At 40.2% G+C, this 12272-nt stretch overlaps 1 protein-coding gene across 1 annotated transcript; it reads left to right on the top strand.

The window, feature by feature from the left end:
- The first annotated feature begins 8057 nt into the window (after positions 1-8057).
- Positions 8058-11919, top strand: LOC149265004 (uncharacterized). The gene is made up of 3 exons (XM_089401485.1): positions 8058-8353; positions 8752-11211; positions 11751-11919. Exons 1-3 carry the CDS (start codon positions 8058-8060, stop codon positions 11917-11919), a joined length of 2925 nt encoding a protein of 974 aa, XP_089257611.1.
- The last annotated feature ends 353 nt before the right edge of the window (positions 11920-12272 follow it).

Genomic DNA, 12272 nt, shown 5'->3' on the forward strand with positions numbered 1-12272 from the left:
GGTACATTCAAAGTGTAAACCTATCAGATTGTCCATGTAAGGAAAAGTTAAGAAGTTTAGCTATCTATCTATCTAAGGTAGGGGAGTTGCATTTGGATGTTAGAGCAGAACCTGATCCATAGTTTGTTTTGCAGTTTGTTGGACAGCCTGAAGCCCTGAAGACAGTCCTCAGATTTTGCAAGCGCAAGGAAAAGTTCATCAGCCTATTTTTAGCTGCAAGTTTAGCCGTGACAGAGGTGATCGCTCCAGGCAAGTTTTCAAACCTCTTCACCTCATAGCATTTCATATTCAGACGAACATGTCTTTTATGCCGGCTGACTAGAATTTGAATGGATTCTTGATATGAAGAAAAGGGTCGGGTAATTCTGCGAGTGTAGAATGTAATTTCTTCCACAAATCTCTTTTAATTTAGCAATGCCAGATATTCTTTGACCAGAGTTCTTGCGAAACTACAGGTGATATTGTTGTAGACGTACCTTTTATTGTCATTTGGTTTTATGCCTTATCTCGAGTGTACCTTTTATTGTTTTTATGCCTTATCTCGATTCCCAAAGGTACTGTAGTCGAAACGAATGGGTGGGTGAGCGTTAGGGAAGTCGAACGTCAAAACAAAGACTAATAATATTACAAATTGCTGGAGGAAACATTCTTGGCCTCGTTTGTCTTGTTTTTCCCTTTGCATGGTGCAGATACAATGATAGTCAACCTTACTGACACCTATTTTTCTCTATTTATTTTTCCCTTGGCATAGTGACAGTTAGGTTCCTTTCTTTGAGTGATTTTTCCTCATTTTCATTTTTCCCATTGCACGGTGACATTTTGGGGAAGTTTCTACCCTAACTCAATTGTGTTTGATTGCAAGGTAGTTGAGGAGTGTAATTGTGTTTGATTGTAAGGTAGTTGAGGAGTGTGTGATATACCTGGGCAAGAAAAGATAATGTCAACAAAATTCTAAAACAAAAGAAAACAATGGTCCACACCACGAGAGATTAATTTTGAAAGCCCTTGATTGGAAAAAAAATAACAATTTCAAAGCTATTGATTGAAAAATAGCAGTTTTCAAAGCCAGATAAAATTTTCAAGTATCCCGTAGCAATCTTAATCTATCGAGACTGGTATTAGATTACAATCCTAATTCCATACTCTGGATTGGATTATAGAAAGAGGCACACAAATGGACTAAAAACATAGCACAAAATCCCCAGGACAGGGAGCTGCCGCCTCCTAACCAACATTTTTTCAGTATCACAAAGGCTTCATATGATACTTCTCATGAACAGATTTCTGTTTTAATATTTATGCCCCAAGAGGCTTCCATTGACAGGTGGTCTGCTTCTCCTATACTGATACTTTCAGTTGTGTGAATTTGTTATTTTATATCAAACATCCAACTTCCACTATAGTATCTGTTCACTGTGCATGATTTGTGTTATTTTCATGGCCTTCTCATGGGGTTGGAATAACAATCAGTTGATCTTCATGAATTCATTTCTGTTTTCTCATAATGATAAAACTGGAGTTAAACTCTCATTTGTTTGCGGTGTTTTATGAATATGAACAATCTCTTTACAAATCATTAGACTTCCTCTAAAGCCTGGGTTAAACTCTTTAGTTCATTTGCCTGCATTGTTTCATGAATATGAACAATTTCTATTTACAAATCCTAAAAATTCCTGTTGAAATGGATCCTCTTTTCGTACGTCTGTCCAGATTGAGCTCTGACACGACGTCTTCTGCATTTTGATGGGGGTTCGGAGGATAACCAATGCTTTTTCTCTGTTAACTTGTCAAACTAGAACTTTGGGTTGTATGGTTTCACTTGCACCATCAACATATTTCTTTCATGCCATTCTTCTTGACTGGAAAGATTCAATGATGCGTTTTTATGGCAGTTGATCATGAAACTATATTGTTGCATCTTTAGAACATGGAAAGCTTCAGTGATGTCTAGATTAATACAAACTCTCCGCAATACTAGATTAATACAAGCCTTTTTTATAGCCTCCATGAAACATACACAATTGCATATGTTCCCTCTTCTACGAAAGGGTGCAGTTGGAAAGCCATGTCCTGAGGCATGAATGCGTAGCTTTATCCCCAAAGGTTGAATGCTTAATACAATTTATATTCTTTGTTGAATCCCATATTCAAATCCCAAGGGATAAACTCAGGATATAATCAATGTAACCCCCTAAATGGTTAACTTCCAGTCACAGTTACTGAGGGTAAACTCTGATCTGTCTAATAAAATAGCAGGTACCAGTTCACATGATGCCAAGTGTATCTAGGGGTTCAGTGCTTTGAGTGGGGTGCTAACTACTAACTTAGGTTAATGAAGCCATTCAAGTGACTTGGAGATCTTCTGTGTACATCATCCATAGAGAGATTATTATACGCATATGAGGACGCTTCAAACCATTCTGTGGGTTTTGACAGGTTATGTAGCTTGCCTGGCATATATGTTGCCCATGCAATTATTAATGTGCAGATGCACAGTGATCAGGATACAAAATCTAAGTAGGCTCCTATCTATGTCTCAACAGTATCTGGGATTTTGTTTATTTATGTTGGAAATCATACCCTGTTTGACTCAGTTGCTCTGAATTTTTCTGGACATACCTAGAAGTTTGGATCTGCCTATTACTCTCTTACAAGTTAGAAGATGTCATTGCAGCTGCAATGATATCCTGTGTGACTTTTGGGGACTCAAGGAGCAATGTTGAAGGCTCTGTGAATGCTTTCTAAGATGCAATGGAGCTATCTAATATTTGACATTTTCCTGGGGGAAAACTATTGATGGTCAATTGTCAGCATCCGATTGTGTGGCTGCACATGCATAAAGTGAATAATCTTGTGGAAATGCATTATGAAAGGCTAAAGCTGATGCAGATGGCTAAGTTTTCTTTTTTATAAAAGTTCTATAATAGGAGATAGTTAAGTCGATTGCAGTAGTAGCATTAAAAGTCCTGGAAAGGCAATGTAACACTTGAGCATCAACATTTACTTCAGTGTCAAAATGGAACACTCAGGCTTTATAATAAGCTGGGATGGTGGATATATTGATGCATGATAATATCCTGTGAGCTTGGTTGGGCATACACATCATTCCCTCTTAAAATCTAAAGCTGAGTTGATATTATGAGGAACACAATATTTCTGATAGATTAGGGAGATTATTGGTTATGTATGTGTTCAAAACTTGCTTCATTGCTAGGAAGATAAATTGCTTTACATTGAACAACATATTTTTGTCATGTATTTGAAATGAAATATGCTTTTGGATGATCTATGGTGAACACGTCTCCCACATGAACATCTGTTGGTTTCCAAGGAGAACACAGTCCGTAGTAGGGGCAAGTTCTCATGATCTATCTATTTATTGGGCTGAGGCTCCTCCCTAATTCTCTTCAACATATGTCATTCTACTCTGAATTCTGCACGTGTGGTGCGTAAGAAACTGACATACTAACAATTCCACACCTAAGGATAGGTAGGAGGTGAGGTCATACTAACAATTCGACACCTAAGCATAAGTATGAGGTGAGGTCATTCAAAGCCCTTCCTTTCAGGTCATGAAATTACATGGGTTAGTAAGGCTAAAATTATATTCAAACTGCCCACATTCTTTCTCCTTTCACATCATACTCCATTTCCCCCTTTTTAACTTTGTACAAAAAGAAAATGGGAATTGAATTACTCCTCTTTTCCAGATCGCTGCATTTAGGTGGATTGGTCAGGCTGCAAATAAATAGAAACTGCCCATGAAGTCCGCAATCTGGCCACTGTTATGTGATTGATGGAATCTGATTGTTGGTATGGTCTGCCCGCTGTTTTCAGGGTCCTGTTTCTGATAGTTCTTCTATATGCCTGGACTGAAGGAATGTGTGAACTTTCAGATTCAATAGCTATAGATGGTGTTTGACGAGCGTGTTCACTATATGCAATGCCTGCTTTTCAACATCCCTAAAATGTGCAGAAATGCACAAGCCCAGTGAGTACACCCGAATATAGCATATTAAAGAAAAAAAAATTGTGCATTGTTCACATGATACTTAATATATCATAAATTATTACAAAGCCATATGGAGTCCAGTCAGCCTTTTAGAAGGGTCTGGAAAGGGTAAATTAAGTGAGTGAAATACATGGCAAATGCCTTGATTGAACAACATCTCTTAATGTGTAGGATCAGTATTAGGATTGGCTGAGAAATTTTCCTATTTCATTGATGTTTTGCCGGTACTGTAAGACTATAAGCATTTTTGAGCCGCTTGAGGTGCTTCTAAATTCCAACAAAATGTAGCTTTTCCCTGAATCAAATAACAAGCATTTCGTTAACATGGATTACCTTGGGTGGTTAATATGAGAGGTTATTCTCCTCCCCGTGTAGGTTGTGCCCTTATTATTGTTTCACCATCAACAGTTAGCCTTCTTAGATTAGATTCCGCATTCATGTCACATCTTCTTTGACTAGAATTCTGTATTGTGGTGAAATTGATGAATTGCAGGTACTCCTATCACGGGAAAAAGAAACCTCTTGTTCTATTATGGAGACAACCTTGACACCGAATGCCATTCCTCTATTGCTGAATGGTTGCACCGAGATTCAACCACTACTTCAGATAATCGATGTAGGTTCCGTTACCTCATTGAAAACAACATCCTCGCACTTCCACATTACTCTATCTGATGGAGCACATCAACATAAGACTTTTCTACCATCCGCATATGGCCCACAAGTTGTCTCTGGAGACATCCAAATTGGATCAATAATTCTGCTCAAAAAAGCAGCTTGCACAGTGCTCCAAAACTCCTCGTAAGGCCCACCATTTGAAATCACCCTCTTTTACTTTTTCCCGCCTAGCCGTTTTTTGCATCAAAAGAAGGAAAATGGAATCTTTATTAATTCATTTCTTACTTGTTTACATAAGGTCCATCCGAGTCGTTGAGCTTGAAGTTGTGAAGCGCTCAGCAGCGTTGATGAAGGACACATCGACGCTGCAACATGCACAGGCGGGTTCAGCCCAATTTAGCTCTTCGTCAGCTGAAGATACCTTGCCCTCTTTAGTTACTCCACCACCTACGGCAACAACTACAACAATTCCATTCACGGCACTCAACCCTTACCGAAAGTATTGGTCTATCCAAGGTAGAGCATCTGCGAAGACATCATTGAAGGCATACAACAATGTGCGAGGCTCAGGAAAAGTTTTCGGATTTGACCTTATCAACCGTGATAAGGAAGAGATCCACCTTTCTGCATTTGCTGAACTGGCCGAATCTCTTTACAATCTAATTCAGGTTGGGCAACTATACATTGTATCAAATGGCATAGTGAGAGAAGCAAATCCAAACTACAACCACCTCAAGAACAAATGGGAGATTTACTTGTCTGCTGCTTCCACTATCAATCCATGTCCTACAGATGATCCAACGTTTCCCTGCCAGAGCTTCACTTCAAGAATATTGCTGAAGTAAAAAATGCAACTCCAAATACAAATGTAGATGTCATTGGTGTTGTTACTTCCACGTCACCTGCATCAACAATTCGACGAAAAGATGGAAGTGAGACATTAAGGAAAACACTCATACTAAAGGACAGGTTGGGTTTTAGCATTGATGTAACATTATGGGGAGACCACTGTGACTATATCGGACAACATCTTTATGAATTCTACTCTTTCGACAACCCACCAATTCTTGCAATCAAAGGAGGCCGCGTGTCTGAATTTAATGGCACCACAATAGGGACGATACCAACGAGCACTCTCACAATAAATCCACAGGTTGAAGAAACTCATCAACTACATGCATGGTTCCGTGAAACCAGCTACAGCTCTTCTTCTCCATCTTTGAGTAGAAACTATGGTGTTGCTTCGAAACGTGCCCTACCACGAAAGACGTTTCATGAAATTGCTGGCATGCAGCCCTCTGATAAAGCAATCTGGGTTTCAGTTCGAGCAACAATTACTGCTCTTCATATGGATGACCTCTACTTTCTAGCATGTCCACTAGATTTCAATGGAAAACAATGCATGAAGAAGGTTGTGGAGCATTCTAACAATCTTTGGCATTGTACAAAATGTAACGGTGACTTCCCAGAATGTGACTACTGTTACAAACTCAAAATTGAGCTACATGACCACACCGGGAATCTACAGAACGTCACAGTTTTCAATGATGCAGGGAACGAGCTCATGGGCATCATGGCTAAAGACCTGTTCCTACTTTCTATCGAACCAACTGATCTACAGGAAATTTGTGGCCGGATTTCAGGGCATCGCTTCCAGCTAACACTTTCCATTAAAACAGATTACTTCAACGGTGTTCAACGCTTGCAACCAATACTGATCAATTCAGAGGAAATTCAATATGCCTCTGCATGCAAGGAAGCGCTCACTGACATTCAAGCACTGTCCGCTCCAAAACGACCTATTGTTCGCCGCCTATGAACTTTTTCTTAAGGCTTCATCTACCACGCCTGTTTGTACATAAACAAGCATTTCCACACAACTAATTGTCTCATCTTTGTAAATTACACACCCATGTTATTATGATGAAACTTGTAGTTTTCATTGCAAATACTCTCTTCCAGTCATTCCAACATATGTATGTTTGCCATTTACATTTTACGTAATATAAATATCAACATTTGTAAAGAGTCACTACATATGTGTCTCGTTCGTTCTCTACATGCTACACATTGATCCCTTGCTTGCTAAGCTATTCATTTTATCGCTCAAACATGTCAAACAAATTTTTTTTAAGAAAAGGGAACGAAATATTTTGAATCTTGTTTCTCTCCTCTCAATGAAAGATACTGAAATGACATATGATTTCATAGCATTCCTAATTGCATGTTTTCCCTTCTACCTAATGTACCTATCTTCACCGATGTTGAACTAAAAAAAATTTAAATCTATGTTCAAAATATAATGTTCCAATTTCACAATGGATGTGCACCCAATAAAATGAGATACCAAACATGCACTACTTGTTTACGAAAACTAACAACTATTACTTGTACTTGTTTAGATATGCCACCAAACAATCAACTTGCGGCCAAAAACAAGTGGCGGCATATTCTTTATGCACAACAAAAGGATCGAATAAATGCACGACGTCGACTACTTTATGAACAACACAACAACCCTACTACTTCCTCTACATCCCTTCCCACCTCAAATGCTCTCCCACCTATACAAACCAACCCAGCACACGTTCATCATATCCAATATAACCCTCCCCTTAACGAAGAACACCGTCGCTTTCGAGAAAGGATTGATGGACTTTCTACCTTGCATGTTTGCACAACATGCAAGGAAGCATACCCAGGAATGAAAACAAAGCTCTTCCACAATAGACTCTCTTGTTTTCGTTGTGCATCATCTAAATCTACCAATCGTTTTTCTGAACTAAACAACATGGACCCTGGAGAACAACCCTGTGTCCTTCACCAATTAACCCAAGTTGAAGAAATGCTCATCGCACGTGTCAACCCCATTCTACAAGTTACTCATTCCCGTGGTGGTCAATATAAATATAGTGGCCATACAATTAGCTTCCCTCAAGATATCACCAGTATTGCCAAATACTTACCCCAGATGCTCTCTGACTTAGACATCCTCATTGTGAAAAGGAAAAATCCATCTGAAAAGGCTTACGAATTCTACGTTTGCAAATCACTTGTCCTTGCAGCCCTTGAATACAAAATAAAATATGACCCTTACTACCGTGATGTTCAATTGAATTCATCTACAATTTCTACGCTGCCAGATCTCCCTACAGACATTTCTTCTCTTCTCCACAGTGTAACCACCTCCTCTTTTGAATCCCATCAAACCACTACTGATACCACTTATAATCCTAATGATGTCATGCTACCTCCATTAGAAATCCAACCCTCTTCTTTCGTTCCAGTCCTCCCAAATTCATGTACCGAGCGCGACCACATTTGTAACTATTTGCACTCGACCCATTCAAGTTCAACAAGCTCTATCGATTGGCCTCCAATATCTCCAACCGCTATAAATGAATACAACACCATCGGCCTCCTTGCCATGGCATTCCCCACACTCTTCCCTACAGGCATTGCAATGATCATGCAACCAAGACTTACAAAATTTGAAATGCATGAATATGCTTTGCACTTGATTCACTACCATGATAACCGCTTTGGCCAACACCAAAGATTCCGCTACTATCTTTATAACATTCTAATGCGCCACCGTAGCCAAGCAACAGCCAGTGTCTTCGTGAAGAAGTACATTGAGAACAACTTGCCAACAACGGTATCAGACCTACGCCAGTGTCTTCATGACTCTCCGGATTCAAGATTGCCAGAGCAAATAATGAGGTTTGGGTCAGCTCTACGAGGAACACGGTCTTTCTGGAACAAACGCCGATCTGAGCTGACTGACATGATCACGCAAATAGGAAGCCCAACATTCTTCTTCACTCTCAGTGCAACTGATACTAAATGGCATGACTTGCACACGATCATGCCCACAAGTGTTCATTCCACTTCAGTCAACCCCTTCCAATGGAAAATCCAAAACATAATTAAAAACCCACATCTAACAGCCCAATATATGCATTGTAGATTTACAATTTTCCTTGAAGAAATCCTTCAAAAAGGCCTCCATGCAACCGACTACTGGTGCAGGTATTATTTAATATCCATATCCCTCTACATTAATTTTATACATTGCATATACATGTATTAACTGAATGTACCCTTCATGTTATATTCAGATACGAATGGCAACATAGAGGATCCGCACACATTCATGGCTTCCTTTGGCTACAAAATGCACCAGACATGGACACACTTGATTGGGAAAATGCATTAGAAGTTGCTAATGCACAGAAATATTTCGACCACTACGTAACTGCTTGGAATCCACATCAGGCAGAACATCGAACTATTCCGCTTCACCAGTCAACAATTCATAACCCGTGTCTCCTTGACACAGCATCAATATTTGCATCCAATCAATTTGAAGACTACACAGAGCTTTTCAACTACGTTCAACGTCATACAAAGTGTCATGAATCTTCCTACCTTCGTAAGAAAGACAATGTGCTTAGCTGCCGATATGGAGTACCGTGGGAATTGAAGTCCACTTCTTCACTTTTCATTGACGATAAGGGTCATAAAACCTATGTCCCTGCTCGCAATGATGAAAGATTGAATATTCACAACGCCGATCTACTCTCTATTTGGAGAGCAAATGTTGATTTCCAACCAGTCCTTTCTCGCCATGCTGTATTGAAATATATTTCAAAATATGCAACAAAAGCAGAGACAAGATCTGAGAGCTACCGTCAAATGCTATCGCGACTATCACAAAGTGCCCTTCCAGAGGCACCTACTAGTGGTGTCATCCGGAAACTCCTTACAGAAACCATTGCAGATAGAGACATTGGTGCACAAGAAATATGCCATATGTTACAAAAGTTACCTCTCTCTCTTTGCAGCCGTACATTCCGTTCTTTGAATGTCAACAGGGCTGTTTTCAAACGTGTTTTGCAAGATACTGAAAATCCTGGTTCGACACCAAACTTTATCGTTGCGTATATGAACAGGCCTGCCTCACTAGAAGCACTGCCCCTCCTTGAAGTTGCTCGCTCGTGGTCATATTCTGCCCAGCGGAGAAGAAACCACTGGAAACACATATTCCCCCCAATGATTGTACATGTCTTGCCCCATTACAATGTCATTCCTTCCTCTACTAATCCTTCTTATGCCACCTTCTGTTGGAGTGAATTACTCTTGTATTTCCCCTTCCGAACACTCCCTGATGATATCGGTTCAAATGATGCAGAAATTATTGCACACTGGGAACAAAAAAAGGGTGCATATACACCATGGCATGTCCATCGCGAACCCGAAAACCCACAAAGCCCACCTACTAAAGATCAACCTACCCCACACACCCCCCCTGATTCCATTCAGCTGGATGAATGGCAAATCCTCTCTCAACTACACCCAGGTTACAATATTGCAATTGATGACCTCGACATGATTGGCTACCGCGACTTCGATGTCAACCACAATTGGTCACAAAATACTGTCCCTCCCCCCTTGCAAGAAACTGCCATCAATTTCATTGAATTCAACCGCTCACCCATTCAAAACCAACATCATTCATTTTCCAACCTTCCCCATGAGCATACATTATCCCCTACCCAAAGCATAGCTTTCACCGCTGTTTTTTCACACTTCAAAACCCCTTCGCCAAAATCCCCAAGGAAGATCATCGTACAAGGAACAGCTGGCACAGGAAAATCCCATTTGATTAAATGCCTTCACCAAGCATTTGTGGAAAACTCGCCAGCCAACAAAAACCCTTTATTGTTACTTGCACCAACCGGCGTTGCAGCTTTCAACATAAATGCCCTCACAATTCATTCTGCCCTTCATATCCCTATCCAGACAATGCATCCTCTCGAAGGCCAGCCGCTCCTACACCTGCAAGAGCAACTCCGTCATGTAGAATACATCCTCATTGACGAAATGAGCTTCATTGGTCCAAAAATGCTTTCTCGCATTGACGATCGTCTAAGAGAGGCATTCCCTCTTCATCAGAATACACCATTTGGTAATCGCTCAATCATCCTTGTCGGAGATTTAGGCCAACTCCCACCTGTGAAAGACATTCCTTTATATGCTGGGACATCGCGTGGCACTGCACTTTGGCGCAGCTTCGACATGTTCATAACACTTTCAACCGTTTTCCGTCAACAAGGAGCTAGCTCGTCCCAGGTTGCTTTCCGGCAAATACTCGCTAATCTTAGGAATGGAATATCTACACTTGAAGATTGGCAACATCTAATGTCAAGAACAATTTTCTCTCTTACACATGAGGAGAAATGCACATTCGACGAGTCCATGCACCTATTCGCAACAAACAACGCAGTTGTCTTGCATAATAAGAAAATGCTCAAACAATTGAACATCCCAGTAGCACTTTGCTCTGCGGAACAACAAAGACAGAAAACTCCTACTACAACAGAAGATGAGCACCTACCTGCAAAGGTGCTCTTATGTAGTGAACAAAAAGTTATGCTCACCAGCAACTTATGGGTACATGCAGGCCTTGTCAATGGCGCGCTTGGGAAGGTCATCTCAATATTTTATTCAACTGACTCAAAGCCCCCAGCATTACCATCCTTTGTGGTTGTTGACTTTCAACAATACAGAGGAACACCGTGGGACATTTCACACCCAACATATGTACCCATTCCTCCCATCACAAGGGGTGCACGCCGTCAGATACCACTTCAAATGGCATGGGCTTTAACGATACACAAGTCACAAGGAATGACATTAGACAAAGCAACAGTGGACATCGGCACCAGAGAACGCCAAGGGCTAACATTCATAGCAATTTCAAGAGTGCGGTCACTAGCGGACATACACATCAATCCAGCATTCCCATTCTCCCTCATTGCACAAATGCACAAGAATCCATATCTTAAGCGTAGACAGCAAGAGGAATCATTCCTTGCATCAAAATATATCCAGGCTAATACACTTTAGCCAATCATACAACCTGCCTTCCAGAATTACCCACATGGTAAACACCACTCACTACATAACGAAGTTTCACATACATTTCTTGCTATTACATTTAATTTCATATGATTTTATACTCATTTGGAATCGTTTAATTTATTTCGAATATTCAAACAAAATCGTCAAACATATTCATTGTCAGTTACAATGTTTCCTTTTTGGATGCCAACAGGTATGAATACATGCTACGTACGCCAGTTGTACGAGTGTTGCGAAGAAATCCAGCAACAAGAACTTACATTACAAGATATGCAGACAAGGATTCTGCCACAACAATCCATGCCACTTTACCGTTTGCGCCCAACAATTACGTTGTTAAAGAATATAAGGAAACTACTTAAAATTACAATTCACATCCATGAAAGGGATGCACACAGGCAGATGCGACATCAACTGCAGGAACAACTCGCACAACATGGCACCACAATAAACACTAACTGGTGTTGCCGATGCCATGGCCCATCATGCATATATGATTAGCGGCTCATTCTCAATTACATCTCTACATAATGCTTTTATTGTACATATGCTTACAAGCCAACAAATACTTTCATTGTATATATCTTTACTTATATCTGGCATGTTTAGTTATATCTTAATAGAACTGTTCTCTGTTGTATGAACAAAGAGTATTCAAGTACGTGGTCCACTGCTCTTTGTTTTGGGTTTTATGATTCAACCAACAACTTTTTTT

The sequence above is a fragment of the Pinus tabuliformis genome, chromosome 6, assembly GCF_031772625.1.
Source record: "Pinus tabuliformis cultivar Carrire ecotype Pingquan chromosome 6, CPIR1, whole genome shotgun sequence".
Taxonomy (NCBI): Eukaryota; Viridiplantae; Streptophyta; class Pinopsida; order Pinales; family Pinaceae; genus Pinus; species Pinus tabuliformis.

What these genes read in the sequence shown, in the direction of transcription:
- LOC149265004 (XM_089401485.1), top strand. Translation starts at nt 8,058, where the DNA reads ATGGCATTCCCCACACTCTTCCCTACAGGCATTGCAATGATCATGCAA. An exon ending in TTGCCAGAGCAAATAATGAG is followed by an intron (nt 8,354 to 8,751) that starts GTTTGGGTCAGC and finishes TGTTATATTCAG; the next exon opens with ATACGAATGGCAACATAGAG. An exon ending in CAACAATACAGAGGAACACC is followed by an intron (nt 11,212 to 11,750) that starts GTGGGACATTTC and finishes GGATGCCAACAG; the next exon opens with GTATGAATACATGCTACGTA.